This window comes from Oikopleura dioica, chromosome 1 (genome assembly GCF_907165135.1).
Source record: "Oikopleura dioica chromosome 1, OKI2018_I68_1.0, whole genome shotgun sequence".
Lineage (NCBI taxonomy): Eukaryota > Metazoa > Chordata > Appendicularia > Copelata > Oikopleuridae > Oikopleura > Oikopleura dioica.
In genome coordinates this window covers 5,625,107-5,646,999 of record NC_137291.1, presented here as the reverse complement: position 1 = coordinate 5,646,999, position 21,893 = coordinate 5,625,107, and the positions used below count along the sequence as shown (strand labels likewise).

General features: G+C 44.1%; 5 protein-coding genes across 5 annotated transcripts; 4 read left to right on the top strand and 1 right to left on the bottom strand.

The window, feature by feature from the left end:
* Positions 1 to 2: 2 nt before the first annotated feature.
* Positions 3 to 6,378, top strand: LOC145711775 (E3 ubiquitin-protein ligase TRIP12-like). Its single transcript, XM_081789464.1, has 17 exons — positions 3 to 449; positions 541 to 2,871; positions 2,916 to 3,212; positions 3,271 to 3,454; positions 3,500 to 3,723; positions 3,779 to 3,785; positions 3,900 to 4,052; positions 4,099 to 4,244; positions 4,289 to 4,645; positions 4,689 to 4,761; positions 4,819 to 4,928; positions 4,973 to 5,147; positions 5,191 to 5,348; positions 5,391 to 5,519; positions 5,563 to 5,727; positions 5,885 to 6,010; positions 6,052 to 6,378. Exons 1-17 carry the CDS (start codon positions 57 to 59, stop codon positions 6,112 to 6,114), a joined length of 5,091 nt encoding a protein of 1,696 aa, XP_081645590.1. The 5' UTR covers positions 3 to 56; the 3' UTR covers positions 6,115 to 6,378.
* A 34-nt stretch (positions 6,379 to 6,412) lies between these two features.
* On the top strand, positions 6,413 to 13,579 carry LOC145695445 (dnaJ homolog subfamily C member 13-like). Its single transcript, XM_081772431.1, is given in 10 exon segments — positions 6,413 to 8,526; positions 8,529 to 10,037; positions 10,080 to 11,507; positions 11,551 to 12,110; positions 12,155 to 12,638; positions 12,682 to 12,833; positions 12,874 to 13,005; positions 13,047 to 13,139; positions 13,180 to 13,308; positions 13,353 to 13,579. Coding segments are annotated over 10 exon segments (6,606 nt in total). The 5' UTR covers positions 6,413 to 6,446; the 3' UTR covers positions 13,392 to 13,579.
* Positions 13,580 to 14,336: 757 nt separating this feature from the next.
* LOC145695448 (uncharacterized) lies at positions 14,337 to 15,079 on the top strand. Its single transcript, XM_081772433.1, has 3 exons — positions 14,337 to 14,579; positions 14,622 to 14,844; positions 14,885 to 15,079. Exons 1-3 carry the CDS (start codon positions 14,501 to 14,503, stop codon positions 15,003 to 15,005), a joined length of 423 nt encoding a protein of 140 aa, XP_081628559.1. The 5' UTR covers positions 14,337 to 14,500; the 3' UTR covers positions 15,006 to 15,079.
* Positions 15,080 to 15,357: 278 nt separating this feature from the next.
* On the top strand, positions 15,358 to 19,087 carry LOC145695447 (alpha-1,3-mannosyl-glycoprotein 4-beta-N-acetylglucosaminyltransferase A-like). Its single transcript, XM_081772432.1, has 3 exons — positions 15,358 to 15,547; positions 15,587 to 16,456; positions 18,760 to 19,087. Exons 1-3 carry the CDS (start codon positions 15,463 to 15,465, stop codon positions 18,882 to 18,884), a joined length of 1,080 nt encoding a protein of 359 aa, XP_081628558.1. The 5' UTR covers positions 15,358 to 15,462; the 3' UTR covers positions 18,885 to 19,087.
* On the bottom strand, positions 19,067 to 20,797 carry LOC145711774 (alpha-1,3-mannosyl-glycoprotein 4-beta-N-acetylglucosaminyltransferase A-like). The gene is made up of 7 exons (XM_081789463.1): positions 20,713 to 20,797; positions 20,472 to 20,642; positions 20,106 to 20,424; positions 19,720 to 20,065; positions 19,471 to 19,676; positions 19,186 to 19,428; positions 19,067 to 19,127 (listed from the first exon to the last, which is right to left on the bottom strand). The coding sequence occupies exons 1-7, from the start codon at positions 20,777 to 20,779 to the stop codon at positions 19,067 to 19,069; spliced, it is 1,413 nt and encodes a 470-aa protein (XP_081645589.1). The 5' UTR covers positions 20,780 to 20,797.
* Positions 20,798 to 21,893: the final 1,096 nt, after the last annotated feature.

Below are 21,893 nucleotides of genomic sequence, written 5' to 3'. Positions count from 1 at the left end.
TCGAAAGTCGGAAAGGGACCTTCGCATGCAGTTTTTCTAAATGAGTGAATGTACTCATGAGCGAATCGAATAAGCGATCACGATCTTTGCGGCCCAGAAACAAGTTAAAGAAACCAGAGTTTTACAGTACAGAGGCTCCTGAAGCGAGCACTTCCGAACGGGGGGAATCATCTTCTTCCTCAAGTCCAAAGAAGAAGAAGCCTAAACCATCTCCGAAAAAAGAAGAGCTTCCCCCGCCGCCACCAGCGACTCCTGAAGTCAGCGCGTCTCCGAAGAACAGCCGAAAGAGGCCGAGTAGCAAGTCGAATAGACAGAAGAAAAGGAGGCGACCGTCAGCCAACACCCTGGGTGGCTGTACTTCACTAGGAACAGGGAGGCGGAGCTCAAATCGCGACAGATCGCAGCAGAGAATGGAAGACAGTAATCAGTCAAATGATCAGCAAGGACAGGTAAATAAACTTAACCCAGTGACCAAAAGCTAAAGGCGATTTTCTAACAATGCTCGAATCACCCTTCAGATAAAATACTCTAATTTTTAAGGAAAACGCTCCTGTCCCATCTTCCGGAGGCAATCAAAACCTTGAGTCCTCCGAAGAGCCATCCTCTGGAGCTGCTGCCAACTCCCAAAACGCGCCTCAATCCACCTCAAATCCGTCCAATCCAGAACAGCAAGCAATGGACGAGCACGCAGAAGAGCTGCGCCAGCTGCAGAGCATGCTTGAGAGTCGCTTCCCACAAAATCTATTCCAAGTTTTCGGCCCCAGAATGCAGCAAATCATCCGAACATCGATGATGCCGATGCCCAATTCGAGCCACTCGAGATTGATTGAGCAACTGGGTCACGTCGGAATCGGCGCTTTGCCCGCGCTGACTGATCTTTGTCAAATGCTGTGTATGGGAACGGAGGATAATCTAGTTGGGTTCAACTATCGCGCCGCCGTCCCCCTTCTTATCACGCATTTGAAAGATAACGAAGTTGAAGTATCACAGCACGCCGCGCGAGCTTTGACGTATTTGCTCGAGTCTCTCCCACGATCTCTCCAAGCCGTTTCCGAAGCGATTCCAGCTTTGCTCGAGCGAGTGGCTTGCATTCACGATGATGGCCTCCTCGGCGTCGCGGAACAAAGTCTCTCTTGCTTAGAAAAACTCTCTGCGCGCCATGGCCGTCAGATTCTTTTGGAAAGAGGCTGCTCCCAAGTTGTCCTCTTCCTTGATTTCTTCTCGATCGTCGCTCAACGGCACGCGTTAAATATCGTCCTTTCCTGCATGCGTGCTCTCGAGTACTGCGGGACGGAATTCCATCTCGTCGAAGATGCTCTTCCAGCAATTGTCTCCCGACTTCAGCACTCTGATCGTCGATCAATGGAGCTCAGCATCCAGGCGATCTGCAAGCTCGTCGACAGGCGTCACACGATGAATTCTGAAGTTATGGAGAAATTGCGACGCTCGAACATCGCTGAGAATTTGATCAAAGTGGTTTGCGATCCTCAGAATTTGTCCGCGAACTTGGCGACGATCTGCCTTCGTTCGTTGACTTACATGGCCGAGGCTTGCCCACAGACACAGGTTGAAATTTGCGAATCGTCGATTCCAAGTGCCTTGCAGGGGATTTTGACTGTCGACATCGCTGCTAGTCCTCAGCGAGAAGCCCAAGAACTCGTCGAAGCGATTCGATTAGCGACTGCGCTTTTGCCAAAAGGAACGGAAAAGCGAGTCGAGCATCCGATAGAGCTTGATCTTGACACTGACTTTCTCGACGACGACTATGACGAGTCAGAGGCTTCCGAGCGTGCGCCCAGCCCAGCTGCTGAAGTGAGCGAAAATGACATGAAAATGTGCGCAGGATTGATCAAGTCTCTCTACCCACTTTGTTGGAAGCTTCTCAACGCTGCTCCAAACACTTCAGTGCGCGTTTCCGTCATTCAAATCGTCATCAGAATGTCTTACAGCACAACAGCTGATGTTCTTCGAGAGCTTTTGGCGTCGCAGGAGAGCGAAACTTGTAGTCAGATTCAGCAGCTCTTGGATTCATCGGACACGCGTATCCTTGTCCCTGCGTTGCAATTGACAAGAACTGTCCTATCGATTCTCCCAGAGTTCCAGTCCAAGTTCCAGCGAGAAGGCCTTGTTCATTGCTTGACGCAGTTGCAGACGCGAAAATTGCGAGTCCACAGCACTAGTGTTTCCGGCCCTCTGAGCGCTCCGGCATCGTTGGCGACGACACCTTCAGATCAAAACCGACCACTTCGATTTGCTGGAAGCCAATCTGAGACTAAACGAGTCAAGTCGCGAAAATCGGGTTCTTATCTTACCTCTCTTATGCCCAGCCGAAAGCTCTATCCTGATGCGGAGAAAATAGATGCGACGGAAAAGACGGTCAAGGAACAGCTGAACGATGCGATCGCCAATGTCGAGAAAGAAATAAAAGTTCAACAAGCTCTGGAATCTCTTGAATCACCCACGAATCCACTTCCTATCCCCACTCTTCCAACTGACGTAAAGCGAAAAGAACAAGAGCCCGAAGCTCCCCCAGCAGCACCAAGCAGCGAATCCGCGGAAGGAAGCTCCACCGCCACTTCCGCCACGACCCTTTCCGCCAATTCCATGCTCCAGATTCCTACCTCTTCAGGAAAGACCGAAACTCAGTCTCACTACCGAAACCGATGCGATTCACAATCACGAAAGGAAATCGAGCTCAATTGGGCGCGACAGGAATCGAAGGAAATCCTCGAAGAATTTTTCAAGGATCAAGAAAATGAGGAAGGGCAAAGCGCGTTGATTACGCAACTGATTGAAGTCAATGAAATGCTGAAACAAGGCGATTTGAGCAAGCAAATTCAGGGACTAGAGCAGTTCGCCTCTATTTTAACGGTAATTTTGTGAAAAATACTGTTTTACGAGCGTTTATTATTTAGGCACAAGACTTATCCCCATTCGAAATCATCCACACGAAGATAATGGAAAGCCTTTTCGAATATCTCCAAGCTTCGTCGCTCAACCAAAAAGAGTTTCTCCGAGTATTCGCATCGCTGCCAAAAGAATCCGAATTGAACACTACCGATGTTGTCATCCCTCAAAACACAGAGCTCCTGGAGAAGCTTGTCGCTAAGATTCACCAAATCGTCTCGCATGTGGAAAAGTTCCCAGTCAAATTGTTTGACATTCAACATGGGCGAAGTATGACCGGTGGCTCGCAGCATAGTCAGGAAAGTGTTCAATAGGTTGCTTGATTCGTTTTTGTTTCACAGAATTATGAACACTAAGCAAAAGAAAAAGGTCAAATGTGTCCTTCAAAAAGACCCAAGTTGCCCAAAGACGAAGCAATGGACGAGTGGACCTGTTAAAATTGACCCTCTTGCGCCCGTTTCTGCCATTGAACGACATTTGGTGATGAAGGGCTTTGGTTTTTCCGTCACAGAAGTTCGCAATTCCGACTCTGAAGAAAACGACTCAGGTATCCTTTCGCTTCATCTCTTTTTGATTGATAAACGATAATAAGAATCCGATGACGAGTCTGATCAGCCCTCATTCATCGCCTTCGCTCGGGGTCAGCGACTCCTTGACCTTTTCATCAATGGCCAAAAACTGGCGCCGAACATAACAATCTACCAGGCGATCAGAGAATGTGAAGAGTCTGGCTCTGAACTCTCCGATGACGAAGAATATCAGAATATGATCTGGGGACGAACCTTCACGATTACTTACAAGCTTATCCCAAAAGAGGTATTTTGTAGTTGATAACCCACTCTTGTTGGGCGCAAATATTAGGCAAAATTAGACGATAGGTATACTAGACTAAAAGTCCGGTTTGGATATGAGTTAGGAAGAAATTTTAAACGGCGGAACGATAAAAAGTACTTATGGTCTTTCTTCAGAGCATGGATCAAGATAGTAAAAAGAAAAGCAGCCAAAAATTCACGAGATCAAGCACCTTTCATCCGATTCGCCCCTCTGGACCGACGGAGTCGTCAAATCACAAGAAAACCCTATCAGACCTTATTTTACCAGCTTGACCGGAAAACAAAACGATGAAGCGACCCTCTTCTCTGCTAGTACGGAATCATTCTTCATTTCTTTTTTTCTCAAATACGTATTTAGTTGGGCTTTTGCGTGGTTTATTCGGGCTCTCGCGTTTCTGGCAAACGCTCTTTTCGCCCAGCAATAGTTGCAGCAAGAAGATGCTCATCGAACCCGAGGAATTCGAAAACCATTCCATCACTTCAAAAGTCTGGCGTCAACTTCAGGTTTGTTGGTTATCAAAAGAAAAATTCAAAGAAAAACAATTTAGGATCCATTAAACGTACTCTCGGGTACGCTGCCCAGCTGGCTCTCTGATCTCATTGAAAACAGTTCATTCCTTTTGCCCTTTGACCTGCGACGCTATCTGTTCTACATTACCGCGTTTGACCGACAACGCGCCCTCGCCAAGTTCGTCGAGCGCAACCCCGACCACGATATGAGCTCCAGTCGACGACTCAACTCGGAGCGCAGCTCGCGGGAAAAGAAAATCGTCGACCGAAGCCGAATTCTACAAGACGCTGAAGAGCTGCTTAACAAAACGAAAAATTCAAACGCCTACATCGAAGTTCAATATTCGGATGAAGTCGGCACTGGCCTCGGTCCTACACTTGAGTTTTACACTTTGGTTAGTTTCAGAACATTCTACCAGCGTCTCATGATTATTTAAGGTGTCAAAGGAGATCCAAAGAACAGACTTGGGTCTTTGGAGAGGCCATCGCCAAATTGAAGATAATCTAAAAGGCTTGGTTCATTTTTTTTTCTCTTTTTTGATCAAGTAATCGCTGAACCAAGAAATAGGAAAATCTCAAGTGATCGACTCCACCACCCGTGGCGAAGGACTTTTCCCTAATCCTATCGCAAAGTCCTGCAAAAAGAGTACCGTTACTCACATCACCAACAAGTTCAAAGTACCTTCTCTTCAATTTTTGATCGTTCTCATCGTTGATTTCAGTTCTTCGGACAACTGCTCGGCCGAGCTCTTAAAGATAGCCGTCTTCTCGATCTACCTCTCTCGCCTCTACTCTGTCGCTATCTTTTGTCCGAAGAAGAGACGCTTAAGTTCCGGGACCTTTACGAACTCGACGCCCAGTTGGCTCGTTCTCTTCAGCAGCTGCAAACATTCTCTTGTAAGCGGTCTCCTTTGTTTTCCTATTTAAAATATTTTTTTAGCAAATGGAGAAGTTGACAGCATCGACGAGCTTTACCTCGACTTCGTCCTCCCCGGTTTCAACAAGTTTGAGTTGATGAAGAGTGGTGCAAGCAAAGCCGTCAATGGCGACAATCTTTCAAAGTACATCGATCTTGTTACTCACTGGACGATGCTTGAGGTACTTGAGTTTGTCGAACCTCGAGTTATATTTTGAGTTCAGGGTGTTCGACGACAATTTCAAGCGATAAAGATCGGCTTCAGCGAAGTGTGCGACATCAAGCATTTGAAAATCTTCCATCCATGGGAGCTGCCAAGAATTTTCTGCGGGTCAGAAAGAGCTCGATGGACGGTGAGTAAATGAGAGGCGATTTTTATTTAAAAACGGTTTTTAGGTTCTTGAGCTTGAAACTGCCATTCGCTTCGACCATGGTTACTCCACAAATTGCCGAGCAGTTCAGTTCTTCAACACCGTTCTCTCCGAATTAACCGGTGACGAGCAAGCGGATTTCCTCCGCTTCTCAACGGGCTCTCCTCATCTCCCAGTCGGCGGGCTCAAGGTTAGTAAAATCACCAGATTACTCAGTATCCTCTTTAACAGGCCCGCGAGTAAATAATAAGAATGCGCGCGGGTATGTTTTTCACGCGCCAGTGTCGGACAAATATACCCGCGCTGAGTTTCCATTTTAACTCTTGTTTCTATTTTCTGATTTTTAGTCACTGAACCCTCCTTTGACGGTGGTGAAAAAGACGGTCGAAGAAGGAGAGAATCCAGAGGATAATCTGCCGTCCGTCATGACTTGTCAGAATTATCTCAAGCTTCCAGACTATCCGACGCTTCAGGTATCAATCAGTTGAAATCATCGAAGAGAACACCCTTTAAGCTGATGCGCGAAAAACTGCTCCTTGCCATTTCCGAAGGCCAGGGCGCATTCCTTCTCTCTTGAACGAGAGAAGACGACAGTACCTATGACTCACTTCAATTATCATTGGAATAAGCAACGAAAATATGTAATAAAAAAAGACACCCAACACACTCAACGCCACTTATTGAAAAGAAAACAACTGGAAAAAAGACAAGATCGTATTATTATTTTAACCTTTTTTTAATAACTCTGATGGATACACCCTCACTTGAAAGGAAACCTGTTTTTCTGCGACCATTATTATTATCCTTATTCTTGTAAAACTGCACTCAGAGCTGCTCTTACGCCTCAAAATCTACTATAAATTTATTTTCAGATAGAAAAAAATGACTTGAGTACGAAAAATAAAGAAAATGAGTGAAACACAGGCTGTTTATTATGTCACGAAGCACAGCTGGCGTGGCAAATACAAGCGGCTCTTTGCGATTACCAAGAAAGGTTTGAAAACTTTCAACCCATCCGCCCCACATGAAGATACGAACGCTTGGGGATGGGACGAGCTCAATACAATCAGTCTCGATTCAAAGTCGCGCTCCCAAAGCGAGTTCCTTATCCACATCAAGAAAAAGGGAAAAGTGGAGACGATGAAGTTCTCGACTGAGCATCGAGACGAGTTGATGACAGAGGCGATGCAGTTTTATGAGAAAATGGCCGGTCTCGCAAATGTGGCGAGATTCAACGCTGTGAAGCACAAGTGGGACGAGAGCGTTGACCATTGTACAGTCATCGTTGGCCCTGCCAGTATGTACGTCGTTCTCAAAACAGGACAGATCAAGCACCGATTCGACTATCGCCTAATACAAGGATTCACAGAAGTCACCGATGTCAATGGCGGCTTCGTGGTTGTTTACGAAGAGCACAAACGGCTCTACCTTCTTGGCTCGAATCAAAGGAATGAAATTATCCAAGCTTGTCAAGAAGCAGCAGCGGCAAATCTCTGCATCGGCTTGAAAAGAATAAAGCCAGGAATCTCATCTGTCGACTTTCATTCGCGACGAATGGGCGACTTCTCGACTGATGAAGCTCTTACTTCATACGTTGAGTTCAACGTAACAAAAACCCGGCCGGATGGTCGTCCAAGCACGCGTCGCGCTCTCTGCCTCACGGAAAACTGCCTTATCGAGCGAGATCCAGCCACTTATTCTATTGCTTCTCTTCGCTCACTTCAGCGCATCGCTGGAATTGCCAGATCGAAAGCAAATCCCCAACAGTTTATCATCGAGTTCGACAATAGAAGACAAAACTGTTATCTTTCTCCCGAGCGTGATTCTCTTCTAGCAACGTTGTTGGACTCTGTCCGTGGATCTGGAAATCGCGATGTTTGCGTCAAAAGCTCGCCAGGAGATCCACACATGCGATGGGCACCTCTCTATGCTGGCCCTGATGAAGATATTGAAACCCTTCTTCTCAAATTCCTCGGAACAGGAGGCAACGACGTAGACGATGCAGTCCTGAGATTCAACGCGAATGTTTCAGCATCCGGATTGGCCTTTGCCGTTAGTCAAGAGCGTCTCTTTGCGCAAAATAAAGAAAAACTAATCGAAATGGCGATTTCTGCCCTTCTCTCCGCGAAAGTAAAGGACCCAGAAGCCAAGTTTTTCGCTTTGAGAAGATTGGTCAGCTCAAAAGCTGGTTTCTCTGCGTTCACAACACTCGCGCGTTTTAGAGATTCCCTCGGAGCCGGTGTTGTGGAAGCGCTAAAAGCAGATGATGATGCTGTCCTTTGTGCAGCTGTTGATTCTCTTGCTGCACTTATGTGCCCGATGCATGACAATGCTGATTTGCGACAAGAACAGTTGAACAAAATCTCCTTGTTGTCTTCGCAAAAGTTTCTGGAACTCCTTCTCGGGAAGTTGAAATCTCATTGTGACAAAAACTCTGGCGCTTTGATCATTTCTGCTTTGCTGGATTTATTCACATTCGTCATTTGCCCTCCCTTTTCTGAAACGACAGCGGGCGAGAATTTCGACTGGATGCTCACTTCCATCGCCGGCTTGGGCAGATCGTTCTTCAAGCTCTTTCAACACCCAAGTTTGGCTATTCAAAAGTCAGCTGGTCTCCTGATGCAAGCGATGATTGAAGAGGGGTCTCCAGAAGTCGTCAAGAACTTGCAAACTCTTGCGATCGATGAAGGCGCGTTTTTGATCCACACTCATTCTGCGCTCTTTTCTGTTGGGACTCGTGCCGCTGCTAATCGAGGTCTTTCTCGACGTTTAATCGCTCTTTGGGCGACGAACTTTGGGCCAACGCAAAAGCTTCTTAGACAAATTCTCCCAGCCGGCCTTCTACGCTGTCTGGAATCAAGCGAGTCCGTCGTTTTGACTGATGAAGGTGAAATGCTCGATCGAGACAATTTGAAAGTTGCGACAAAAATGAGTGAAATCTCGGCGGTTGAAACACAACTTTTGGAGGTCGAAAGAGCCGTGAAAAACAGACAAAAGCGCTTCTAGCTCACTGGCGAGGTATCCAAAACAGATCCAAGCCGCCCGAAGAAGTACAAGCATCACAACCGAAACCGATCGTCCTCCGCCGCCGCCGTGAAAATACGAAAATCAAGGAGAACTGGAACTTGCTTTATTATCAGTGTTACAAAGATCATCAAAAGCCCGATTTAATTTGGAACTACAAAACACGAGAAGAACTACGAGTGACACTTGAGAACGAAATCAGAACCTTTACAGACGCCGTGGCAGTTATCGGTAACGAAGACGCAGCTTGGAATTATGCCGAGTTTGAGGTGATGTTCAACTCGCTAGCTTCAGAGGTCAAGGTCGGCGATTACTACCTCCGTGTTTTACTGGACATGGATGGCAAACAATCCGGACTTACTATCCATCAGTCTCCAGCGTTCTTCTCCCAGCTTTATCACCGGTTTTTGCTCACCACTTCTTCGAGTATGAAAGTACAGTGCCTTCACGCAATGGCGATCGTATACGAGCGCTGTTATGAAGAAATCGGCCTGTTCGAAGATGCTGGTTACATTGTCAAGCTTTTGGAGACAACGAAGAATAAAGCGGAACGAGATCGATTCGTCATGTTCATTGAAAAACTGATGCTCTATCGGGATAATGTGAAGCTAGTGATTAACGCTGGTGGAGTAAAACTGCTGATAGATTTGGTAACGCTCGCTCACTTGCAGAAAAACAGGCCAAAGACGACTGTGCTTCAGCGGAATGCCATCATCGCTGGTGAAGAGCTCGAAGCAGAACTGGAGGAAAAAGAGTGGTACTACGGGTCGGCCAAGGGTTCAACTGCAGAAAAGGATCGAACAGGGCCCATTAGCTCGAGCGAGATGAAACGACTTTATGAAGAAGGCGACATTACTGAACGAACCAAAGTTTGGGCACAAGGCATGGACGGCTGGAGATGCTTCGTTGAGGTCCCTCAGCTAAAATGGACGCTCTTGGGCGAGGGCGAGCCGATCTTGTCGGAATCGGAGCTCAGCGCGACGATTTTGAACATTTTCACAAAAATGTGCGAGCAATATCCGGCGCGAGGCACGAATGGGCAACTTATTCGTCCACCACCACGAGTCAAGCAGCTTCTTTGCATGTCCGACGCTTTGCCACACCTTGTCCAACTCCTCTTGACATTCGACGTCACTTTGGTTGAAAAAGTAGCCAAGCTGCTACCGCTTATCTTGGTCGACTCGCCTCTCATGCCCCGATTGTACCTCACCGGCGTTTTCTACTTCATCATCATGTACACTGGCAACAACGTTCTTCCAATCGCAGTCTTCCTCAAAATGACCCATCTCTTGCAAAGTTTCAAATCAGAAGAAATCATGTCCAACTCGTTGAAGTCCCGCTCCATCCTCGGTCAAATTCTTCCTGAAGCGATGATCCACTATCTTGAAAACCATTCGGTCGAGAAGTTCTCTGAAATTTTCCTTGGCGAGTTCGACACACCTGAAGCTATTTGGAACTCTGAAATGAGACGCCAAGGTAGAATTTCTTCATAAATTTTAAAACTAATCATTTTTCTAGCGATCGAAAAGATAGCGGCGCATGTGGCAGATTTTTCGCCCCGACTGCGCGCCAATACCCGTGCCATTTACCAATACATTCCACTTCCTCAAATTATCTACCCAAGCTTAGAGAAAGAACTCTTCTGTGGCTATTACTACCTGCGCCATCTTACGAACACACAAAAATTTCCAAAGTGGCCGATTCGCGACCCTGTGCGTTTATTGAAAGACACCCTTAATAACTGGCGAGCCGAGTTGAACAAGGAACCTGGTGGACTGTCAGAAGATGATGCTCTGCGAACTTTAGGACTTGACCCTGCTGCTGGGCCGTTTTCGGAACCAAAAGTGCGAAAGGCCTATTTCAAAATGGCACAAAAGTACCATCCGGATAAAAATCCAGAGGGCAAGGAAATGTTCCAAGCAGTGAACCAAGCGTACGAGCAACTTGCTGCCAAATCAGATGAAGTCGACGGGCCTAACCCTGTCAACATCCGCTTACTCATCAAGGCCCAAGCCATTCTGTTCGAAAACTATCGCTCTGAGCTCGAGCCGTACAAGTACGCCGGCTATCCGATGCTGGTTGAAACTGTCAAGTCTGAAACTGACGACGAACAGCTTTATTCAAAGGTAGATGCGGAACTTCTATCGCCTTCGGTCGAGCTAGCGTATTACACCGTTTGCTGCTCGGCATTGAATGCTGAAGAGTTGAATCGGGAAAAGGGCTTGTTTGAGTTGCGAAGATCGCTCAATCGTTGCATGGGAACCCTTTCAAAATCTTCCGAAGCCACTGACTTGGACGCAAAGGTCTGTCTCTTTGTCTGCAGGACACTGACGATGTCTGCGCAATTCCCATCTTGCGTTGCAAGCCTGACGGAAGAACCAGAGAGCTTATTGGAAGATATCATCAGGCTTCTCTGCTCACACCTTGTACAACTTCAACTTGCGGCTGTAGAAGCTGTAGCTGCGTTTGGAATGATTCCAGAGCTTCGTAAATCGATGATCAATCAAGGCGTGCTACCGATTTTGATGGAGTATCTGTTCGAATACGACTACACGTTAGAAGAAGCCGGGATCGAAAAAGACATGGAGAGCAACAAACAAGAGCAGAAAAACAAACTTGCAAAGCAAGCTCTCCATGCGATCATCGTCCTCGCCGGTCTTTTGCCAACTCTAAAAACAGACGCGGATATCCGCCGCTGCCTGGATTGCTGCATGACTTCCTACCTCGTCAGTCTAATGGAGCAAGGAGATCTCGCGCTGATGTTGAAGCTGTTCACAACGAACTCAGAAACACCGCTTCTTATTTGGGAAGGAATGGCGAGAAACGAACTCGCGGACTTTTTGGAGAAAGAGCGGGAAACAGCACTGAGAGATGCAAGCGAAGTTGATTTATCGAGGATGGCGAATTTCAAGATCTCAGCACATTCAGAAGAGCTCATTGTTCATGGTAAGTTTCTCATTAGAAAAGAATAATTTCTATTTTCAAAAAGGCGTTTTCGTCCGCGTTTTCAACGAACAGCCGCAATTCCAACTTCCTGATCCCGAGGGCTATCTGAAATCGCTTCTTGACTATCTTGGTAATCAAGCTCAATATTTCGCCTCGATCGGAGTCGACGGAACTGTTGATCCAACTCGACTTAATCAAACCTCAATGGCCCTGAGCTCAGTCTTCCATGTTCTCTCCGCGAATCAGCCCTATTCCTTGCAATGCGTAAACAGCCTCCGTCTCCTCAGCAGCTTCTTCGTTAACGATCACACGACAAGCGAGATCCAGCTGAACACCCTTCGAATTTTCGGAATCGTCGCTTCGGTCCAAGAAGTCGTCCTTGCTATCGCGCAACAACGTCTTCTCAGCTCAATTTTGCTCGTTGTCGAAAGGTTGACTGCTCAAGAGCACCAATTCTTCCTTCAAGTCCTGAGCGCGCTGAGCTCACATCCAGAAATAGTGAAACAATTTATTCCAACTGGAGGTGTTTTGTACACGACAAACTTGTTTGCGAATAGCACCGAGCCAGCTGTGAGGAAAGAAGCTGCTGCTTTGCTCGCTAAGGTTTGAATTCGACTAAAATTATTCTTGTTATCAATTTTAATCAGGCAATATCTGATCGACTATCCGGCCCGCGCGTTCGAATTTCTCTTTCAAAGCTTCTTCCACCAATTTTTGCCGATGCCATGGCCGACAATGCCGAAGCCTCGGTAGCGCTTTACGAAGGAATTCACGAAAACCCCGAATTGATCTGGAGCGAAGAGACCCGTCAGCAGACTTCTCTTTATTTGGAACGCAGTGCCAGAGATCTTTCGCAGCAACAAGCAAAGAACCCCGAGATCGACTGGAAACCCCCAACTGAATCGTTCCTTCCAAACAAGGAGTTTATCCTTGGTGGTGTTTATATCCGACTCCTGCTTCAAAACCCTGGTTGGCAGTTGAGAAGGCCGAAAGAATTCATCACGCAGCTGTTCGACAGAATCACGGATCTGACAGAACCAACGAACGGAAATGTCGATCAAAACGAGCTCGATCAACTTTCCGAAGCTGGCTGCGGTCTTTTCACTACTCAAATTAATCTTTCAAAACTCGGTAGGGCCTTACTCTTGATCGCTTTTGCTGATGATTTTTGTAGTTCCTGGCATGGGAATTCTACCGACTTTGATAAAGCGACTCGGAGAAACGCAATATTTAAGACCTATTCTTCTTTTACTCAACGCTTTGTGCATGGAATCAAGTTGCGTTGGACAAATCGGCGAGATTCAAGGCTCGCTCAGAGCTCTCAAGGTAGCCATGGCAAATTGATTAGATGGTAATGTGATTCTAGCGATGTCTTATTGACGATCAAATGGCGATGATAGCGTTCGAAACGATATTCCGAGCTACGAACCACAGTAATTCAAACCTTACAGCCCAGGCGATCTCAAACGATGGCGAGTTCGTCAAAGCTCTCCTCGAGGTTACCTTTTCGATAATTTTCTAAATTTACAGTCGCTTTAGGAATTGTCTCTGAATCGCGTGAATAAGTCGTCAAAAGCGCAGATTGTCAAGATTTTGAAGGCCTTCATGGAATGTCCTGAATATGGGCCGCAGGTAAAATGAAAAGTTGAACCAGAGAAAGAAAGAAATTTAGGTCGCTGAAATCCTCGACGAGTCTGAAATCTGGAAATCCTATTCTTCCCAGAGACACGACTTATTTATTGAAGACAGGCCAGTTCTGGCGATTCAATCCGGTACCGCCCATGCTGGTTATCTGACACAGGTTCGAATATCGCCTTTTTCGCTCATTTACCGTTGATTTACTAGGGTTCTGCAGGAGTAGCCAATGCCCCGCCGCCATCATGAGCAAACATGTGCAATCAACAACAGAAAACGTTCATCCCTCTTCTATCTTCTGCAATATTTGTAAAAAAGAGAATCCCGAAAAGTTCCCACTATCAGTTCGTTTCATCTGGCCTTCGATTTCTTCATTTCTTTCGTTATTATTCTTTTCTACTTTCGCCAGCTTCTAATAAAATTTTTCACAATACGGACAGTACAAACGCGGACTGTTTTCTTTCGATACAACTTTGAAGAAAATCGTCAAATTTGTTTCTTTGTTGCAGGACTGACATTGCAGGTGGGATCTATTACAGCAACTTTAGCGGGCTGGAGGGACAAGTGTCGGACCACGCGGAGTATCCGGTTGTGCAGTTAGGAACCCTGTAATAATAGACGATGACTCGAACCTGAATCGACAAGTTTCCTGGTCAAATACGCTCCGGTCAGCGTAAGAATAGAACCAACAGTAATCTGTTGATACTTTTTGAGTCTTATTTTCGTTAATCCTGTATTAGCCACGAGTTCTATAAAGTGGGCGAATAAACACAGAAGTTCGCACTTTTGATAAAAAAGTAAGATGATTCGTTTTTTCGTTGCGATGATTTCAACCACCTTCGCAACTTTCTCACGTCATCGTCGATCTCTTGAGACGACGCCAGCCTCTGAAGTTAGTACTACGGAAGTTTTCAGAGGTTACTACGAAATATCAGACATGTTTGATTCTGATATACCGAATTTGCGTGATAAACCAGGACAAGTTATAAATCGGAACGTATAAGGGGAATTGGTAATCAATTTTTATTTGTTCCAGACGATTTACAACTGTGAATTAGTACATGATAACATCGACACCATGGTGATAGAGTTCGAAAAGAGGGGAAAGTCAGAAGATCCGCTCCAGAAATTCTGGCAATACGGATGCTGGTGTTTCCAGATGGGAAATTTTCCGCTTCAAAAAGGGATGGGCGTTCCGTTTAGGTTCGGCAAATGCTCAGCGTTTTCTGTAATCAATAACTTTCGTTTTTCTTATACGAAGATTTTGGAGACTCTGTGCATTTGCCTACCCTAACCTTAAGCAAGACAATGTGGACAGAGTTTGCAAGCGTCAAAAACAATGCTACAGATGCGCCGAAATGGACCATGGAGCCGAATGCAAACCAGAGACGAAATACAAATTTAAAGTCAACAAGCTTAATAATGAGATCCAATGCCGTAAGAGTATCATTTCAGTCTAAACTCTAATAATCTTATAAGGAGATGCAAAAGGAACCTGTAAAAGACAAATCTGTGAGTGCGACAAGGCGTTCACCCTCCGACTTAGAGAGGCGGAAAATAGTGATGATGGCTGGAAAATCGAGCACAGTCAACAACTTGGAGGCTTCAGTAGATCTCAATGTAGTCATCAAAATCCAGATAAACGGATTAAGATCGACAAGGAAGAAACTGAAGAAAAATGCTGCGGATCCGGAATGAATCGGTAGTATCTTGCCTTTTATTTTATTTATTTTGTTATGTAGCCATCCATACAAAATGAACAAGAACGGTACTGGAAGACAGTGTTGCGGATCAACACTTTACGATGCTGACACCCAAGAATGCTGCATGGACAATCTCCTCACTGCTATTGGCGGTTGTTGATTTCTTATGAACTAATAATCTCTCGTTACCCTTACATTCTCCTAACAAAAACTATATTTCTAACAATAAAGTGCGCGTACTGGTGGTATTCTTCCGATTTCTTCGTTTCGGCTATTTGATCCAGTTTTCAAAAGGCGCTGCTTTGCCTTGCAGAAAATATTCAGTGACTTTTTCTCCGATTGTTAAAATTTTATTGACGTTGATCAGAATGCAATCTTTAGCTATTGAGAGAAATATTCTTACTTTGCCGGAGATTTATGCTTAAATCTTCGATTACTCGAGGGTTTTTCTTGTCGGAATTTTCGCAGCTTTCTTGCTGATAAAATTGTTAAATAACAAGCATGGGCCCTTGCTGCCAGAAGATTCAAACGTCTCTTCGGAAGAACTTGAAGTCCCAACGTTGCTGATCGGGATTCCAACAATCAAGAGACACGGAGAAGAATATCTCAGCGATACAATGCAGTATTTACTGAATGACCTTAATCACTTTACAGAAAATTTTTCAAACGTTATTGACATCAAAGTTCTACTTTATGTCGGAGGTACTCCCAATATGAAAACAAGTTTTACTTATTCTGTAGCCAATGATGAAGAGTACTATGCCGAGCTCGTGGATAAATACGAATCGGAAACAACAAAGATCGTGGTTGCTCCCTCTGACTACTACGGATCCGATCTTGTCGACATCAAGCACAACTGGGGAGATTCAGACGATCGCATCGTCTGGAGAACCCGGCAATGCCTGGACTATCTTTTCATGTGGAACATTGGCCTCGAGTACGACTACTTTCTTCAGCTTGAGGATGATCTGGTCATCGACCGTGGATTCTTCCAATTTCTGATGATGCAAATCCAGCAGAGAAAAGACGACCCAGATTGGGTCTCACTTGAGTTCTCCGAAATGGGCTTTATTGGAAAGCTCTTCAGAAAAACTAGTCTTCATGATCTCATCACTTATACGAAGCTTTTCTATCGAATCAAACCAATCGACGTGATCTACTGGGCGTTCGTGAAAATGAAAGCTTGTCTGCCCTCATACGACGCGGAGAGATGCAAATCGCTTGTGGACAAAGTTGCAGTTCCAGTTCACGGAAAGAACTTTCTTCATCACGTGGGGCGCGTTTCATCCCTTCAGGGGAAAATTTCGCACTTGGGCGACTTGAATCCGACGATTGAGGCGGGAAAAATTGTGACTAACTTGAACAAAAAGGATGTTCTCGAATTTTATTATGGGAAGAGAGGTCTTTTTCTCCAAGCTTCTCAAAAAGACACCACGATAGAATTTCACTTCAGCCATCTTCAGTCCCCGCAAAATCTCGTTATTACCTCTGGAACCATTGATTTTCATCAGATTATTCCAGCTGATATTAAAATTGACATGATAACCTCAAGCGAACAGACCAGTTGGACAAATAATCCGCCGGGAAAAGCTTGTTTTCATGATAAACAAGGTATTTTTATACAAAAAAACTCGGCTGCCGGCGGATTTACCTGAACGGGGGTTTGACCTGGCGTCGGATTTACCTAAACGGGGGTTTGACCTGACAGGTAAATTCAACGCTCAGGTCAAATCCCCGTTCAGGTAAAAGCGCCGTTTTTCTAACGAAAAAATGTAACGCTTCAACTTGACTTTGATTCAATTAATTATTTAGAAAATTAATTATTTTAGGGTTGTTAGATAATCGATTTTTCTAGCGATGCTTAGGGGTCTTATGATACAGCTTTAGAAAGCTAAGAAGTTGAGCTTTCATTTTGGCACAATATGAAGGAGTCTCATGCAAGGCAATTTATTGGACCGGAAGTTCCGAAATGGACTCAAGAACACGTCAATGGATTTATAAAATGCTGCTGACCTGCATCACAGTGGCCGCTTGGGTCGCTAGAAAGTCTAATTTTGTCCCGGAAATGGGATTTCGTGAACTAAAACGGTGTAAACCTCAGGAGTGACCAAACCGTCCGGTTGAAACGAAGATTTGTGTCGGGGTCAAAACTTCGCACCTGGAAAGAACGGGCAGGATCTCCAGCCGAGCAAATAGGATGCAAGGGTCCGCCGACATGTGCTAACTCCTGCAGAGACTGCCCTAAGCGCAAAATCAGAGCTGCACTCGGCATGAGATGTGTGAGCCATTGAGTAAGTACAGTGTATGATCACAGGGCATATTGAGTCCAAGATCAGGATCAAGCTCAGCCGCGTATAAGTCTCGATAAATTATTGACAATAATGCGAAAAAATATAAGTTGGACAAATCTTGCCTAATTTTTAGCTTACGATTGGCGAAATAAGGATAAGATTAAGGATACGAATAATAAGATTTTTTTGTGTGGCCATCCTAGTTATTTTACACCTCACGAGAGTCGAAAAATTAGCTTTCGCGCAGAAATGCCTTGAAGTTTTGAAAAAAGAAATAAAACTGTAGATATCTATCGCTTAGCTATCTTTAGATTACACTTCGACTACTCTTGGTTAGGGTTAGGGTGAGGGTTCCTGAGGTGTTTTTGCGGGTCGGCTAAAAATGACAATTCGGTAGGGTAAGATTAATTAAAAAATATTTACTTGATACCCTTAACCCTGGTTTTAACAATTTTGGTCCGTGCGAGGACCATTTCGTCCAAAACCGTGGTGGGGATCTTTTGAAGTCAGTTTTGACGCCGAAATCGGAATCTACGCCCTCGATTACCCCTTGAGGCAAGAATTGACCAATTTTTATTTTTGAGTCTTCAATTTTTTCATATTTGAAGCTTATCCGCGACTGAGATTGATCCTAATCTTGAGCTCAATCTGTCCTGTGATCATATTTACTCAATGGACCATTGACAATGGCTCATACATCTCGTGCCGAGTGCAGCTCCGATTTTGCGCTGAGAGCAGTCTCTGCAGGAGTTAGCACATGTCGGCGGACCCTTGCATCTTATTTGCTCGGCAGGAGATCCTGCTCGTTCTTTCCAGGTGCGAAGTTTTGACCCCGACACAAAGTGGAGTGTGCCATTCTTGCGCCCCCTTTCACTATTCTAGCCCTAACCCTAACCCTTGGCACTAGATGGCAGGTCAGTAGTATTTTACTAGCATTTTTTCAAGCCTACCGATGACTCAAATGAAGAGTTCTGGTACCCATTTCGGAACTTCCGGTCCCATGAATCGCCTTTCGGGCACGACCCAGACCCCTTGATACAGTGTTCAAATTATGCTCAGCTACGTGGCTTTCTTAAACTGTGTCATAAAACTAGAAATCCTAAACTAGAAAATCGGCAAAAATTTGATTTTTGATAGATTTTGAATATAATTATTGTTATTAAAATCATTTTTAAGAATGAATGAAACGGGGTGGTGTCTGGAATCGACAAAAAAATTTCGACAGCGCAAGCCCGATTTGAAAATTTTTTATGGAATTTCGACAGGAAAAATCGCAAAATTTTCATTTTGTGATCCCTTTCATTTTTGATTGACTGGGTTAAAGAGGGATCAGTTTGTGTTTCATTTTTGTTTCGCGGAAAAAAATTGTCGAAATTTTCTGGTCGACAGCCGAAGCCCGATTTGGAAATTTTTTATGGTATTTCGACAAAATTTTTTGTCGGGATTTTTTGTCGACTCCAGACACCACCCCAATGAAACTTTGATCAAAACGGGGAATTTTCCTGGCGTCAGATTTGCCTAACGGGGTTTTGACCTGAGCGTCGGATTTACCTGCCAGGTCAAACCCCCGTTCAGGTAAATCCCCCGGCAGCCAAAAAACTCTAGTTGAATGACACTTTTAAGAAAAAGGAAAGCTTCTTTGCGATCTTCAACGACTCAATCCGAGCAAAAAACTTGTAAAAGCGCTGAGGCTAGCAATTCCTTCAAGAACTCACGTGATGCTACACAAAATAACCATTGCTGGATGATTTAGAATAATTGTAATAATGTTCATCATAAAAAAAAAACAACTCAGAAGGAATTTTCTGGTTATGATCTAAAGATGTCAATTTTATGAAGAAGAAAAGGTTCATGATCGCTCGAGACTTCGATTTTGATTGCTTTGATGATAGTTTTTTCGGAACTTAGTTTGTTCATCGAGCAAGAGGTTTTAACACCAAGTGTCGTTGTTTTGGATCTTTTCGTCGGGCTTGATTTCAAGAAAGAGACTTCTTGTAGAAAAAAGTTGTTACTCTTAGAAGTCTGAAGATCTCTGAAAATAATCTAAGCCCTTTCCCGTGATTGCACTGGAAAAAGTCCAGAACATGTTTCCATCCCTCTCCATAAATATCTGCATATATCTTTGTTGTGTAAGGAATTTTCGATTTGGATTGATTACTCAGCTCGCCAGGAAGCTTTTGGGAGGAGCCATGGTAAAAAATGAGCTTTTCTGGCGACTGAAGGTGGCGGAATGAAATTTCAATTGTTGTTTTCTTGTCTTTCATTGAAAAAACTTTAATTGTTTTCGAAGAGCTAAAGAGTATTTTGAAACTGGAATCAAGGAAGAAAACTTACTAGTAAATTGCTTTCAATTCTGATAAGTCGATGTTATCAGTGCAACGGAGTTTCGAAACTTCGGGGTTTCCTTGCGGCCTGTCAACTAGATTCTGGACTTTTCCGTCGAGGGATGAAATCGAGCCAATATGTCTGAGGAGTGGAATTCTTGAGCTGCAGGGAATCACAATTTTTCGAAGTTCCCGTTCGCATCTGTCTTTGTCCCACTTAAAAGTTAATGTTTTTTTCGAGTTGAAAAAGATTCGTCACCTCCGGAGAACAAACTTTCATTCTGATATAACTCCAATAAATCCAATCAATCGGCTTCACGTCAAAAAATAACTTGCTGTACTGCGTCAGCGCCTGCAAACTTTCTTTATTGAACATTTTGCCAATGAAGCCAAGCGGCGAAAACTCGAGTGAAAACCAATCTCTTCGGTTTTCAAGGCTTTTCAAATGACCGCTGATGAAATGGAAGAAACCAGGGCTGACTAGAACGTCGTCTTCGAGTTGAAGATAAAGTGGAAAATCGATGGCGCTTTCCCAGAGGAAAATGTAGTCGAGAGCTTGCATCGTTCGCCAGAACATTCGCTCCATGGAATCGCCAAAAGTCGGGCTTTTTTGGGCTTATTTTATTGAATATTCACAATACGAACCTTATCGGCTTGACAAGATATTTGTGGTAATAATCATCAGGAGCCATAAGAATCGCGAAATCGTCACTAAGCAAGGGTTGAAATTTTCGAAAAAAAATAACGGAGCAAGCGACGAGTTGTTCGACTCGAAAAAATTTCAGAGCGGAGCGAGCGAGCGAGCGAGCGGAGCAATGAGCGATCCTCAGGTCATCTTGATATTCTTCCACAAGTTCGTCGAAATAATTTTTGTCACTTTTTCCGACAAAAAGAACAATCGAGATTTTGAAGGTTTCTGAATCTTTGAAGGTCCTCAAATCATTCTTTATTGAAGTCAGTGTGTCTTAAAACATATTTCATGTTGATTTGGAAAGAAGAACTTTCCAGTACCTCTGAGGTAGCTTTCCGCAGCTCTTTTGACAGTTGGAATGCCGACAAATAGATCGGTTTCTCCTAGAGAATTCGACCAAATTGGACTGAAGTTTCTTTGGTCAGGATAATTTATGCTGTAGGGATCATTAATCGTGAATTTCTTTTCAGTTAGCTTTGTGAAAAGGAAGACTTTTTCATGGTCATTTAAAATGACTCATTTTAGTTGTTTAAAATTATATTAATCATAGTAACCAATGACCTGTAGCAGCAATGCCAGTAAGATAACAAAGATTTAGTTGCTTATTAATTTTCATTATTCTTTGCATTTTTGTCTCGATTCCATTTTTCTGAAATTTGATTTTTAGTTTGAGTAAAAATCGAAAAGTTATTGCAGTGGAGCAGGGAGGGGTTTTTACGGAAGATAGTGGAATCAATTCATTTTCGTCAATTTTTTTCTTATGAAGACAGCACAAAGAATCGTCAAAGCGCCTTGAAGTCAGCATTAAAACCGGTCAGAAACTCTGTTTTTTACCAGAAAAGATGAGCACTGGTGACTGCAAAGTAACATGGTAACAAATTGAGAGTGAAAAAACAATTCCATAAGAAAAATACTCAACAAGTTTCAAAAATCTTATCCTCCTATCCACGCGTTCTATCGACATTTCGTCAGAATATTTTTCCATCTCATACGTCGTTATGATTCCAAAGGCAAAGGTCTTCTCAATTCTTTTATTTTCTCGCTAATGTAAGTCTCTTGATAATTCTCCGGCTCTCCGAAACTCAAAGTCAAATTTATTATGACAAGATTGTTTATCAGCGCGCTCCTTTTTCCCTTACCGTTCACAGCGAATTTTCTCGTTGAAAACCGAGAACTTTTCGGTCGTTGAATCGAAAAATATTGCGGTAAAAACGAATCAGAATAATGATTCCTTTGGTTATTGTATTCGAGCAAAAGCTTTCCAATAAACATTACTTTAGTAAAAGAGCCTCTGTTGTTCATAATAATTACTGGTATCAAGTTGATAGGACAGTGTTTCACGGCTGAGAGACTTGTGCTTCAACATTTAAGCTCTCATTTTGCCGTCTTATATCGACGTTCATGTCTAAAGAAGCTACGATGGAAAATACTTTTAAAGAGACCGTCGTCTCTTCGACCAAACAAATGACTGAATCTCAAACTGTGAGCACTAATGAAGAAGATGAAAAAGTGCAAACAGGACGATTTACTCCGAGAAAATGGAGCTTTCGAGTTTCATTCTTTTTCTTGGCGATTGTAAGCACTCTGACAGCATTGAATTTTATCTTTCCGGAATGCTCCCACCCGCTGCGAAAATGCACAACTCCTGAAGGACTCGTCTGGTTCACAAGTAAAGCTTAATTAGAAAATTTTTTGAATATTTTTTTTCAAGGCCGCGAGCGGAAAACTCGAGCTGAAAGCAA

Bases quoted from the DNA above. Each gene is read 5' to 3' on its own strand.
- LOC145711775 (XM_081789464.1), top strand. From the start codon at position 57: ATGAGCGAATCGAATAAGCGATCACGATCTTTGCGGCCCAGAAACAAG. The intron at 4,053-4,098 runs GTACGGAATCAT...ATACGTATTTAG, and splicing joins AGCGACCCTCTTCTCTGCTA to TTGGGCTTTTGCGTGGTTTA. The intron at 4,646-4,688 runs GTTAGTTTCAGA...TGATTATTTAAG, and splicing joins CACTTGAGTTTTACACTTTG to GTGTCAAAGGAGATCCAAAG.
- LOC145695448 (XM_081772433.1), top strand. From the start codon at position 14,501: ATGGACCATGGAGCCGAATGCAAACCAGAGACGAAATACAAATTTAAA. The intron at 14,580-14,621 runs GTAAGAGTATCA...TAATCTTATAAG, and splicing joins TAATAATGAGATCCAATGCC to GAGATGCAAAAGGAACCTGT. The intron at 14,845-14,884 runs GTAGTATCTTGC...TTTGTTATGTAG, and splicing joins TGCGGATCCGGAATGAATCG to CCATCCATACAAAATGAACA.
- LOC145695447 (XM_081772432.1), top strand. From the start codon at position 15,463: ATGCAGTATTTACTGAATGACCTTAATCACTTTACAGAAAATTTTTCA. The intron at 15,548-15,586 runs GTACTCCCAATA...CTTATTCTGTAG, and splicing joins AGTTCTACTTTATGTCGGAG to CCAATGATGAAGAGTACTAT. The intron at 16,457-18,759 runs GTATTTTTATAC...GACACTTTTAAG, and splicing joins TTGTTTTCATGATAAACAAG to AAAAAGGAAAGCTTCTTTGC.
- LOC145711774 (XM_081789463.1), bottom strand. From the start codon at position 20,779: ATGCAAAGAATAATGAAAATTAATAAGCAACTAAATCTTTGTTATCTT. The intron at 20,643-20,712 runs GTCATTGGTTAC...ACCATGAAAAAG, and splicing joins TACTGGCATTGCTGCTACAG to TCTTCCTTTTCACAAAGCTA. The intron at 19,429-19,470 runs GTAAGTTTTCTT...AATACTCTTTAG, and splicing joins GAATTGAAAGCAATTTACTA to CTCTTCGAAAACAATTAAAG.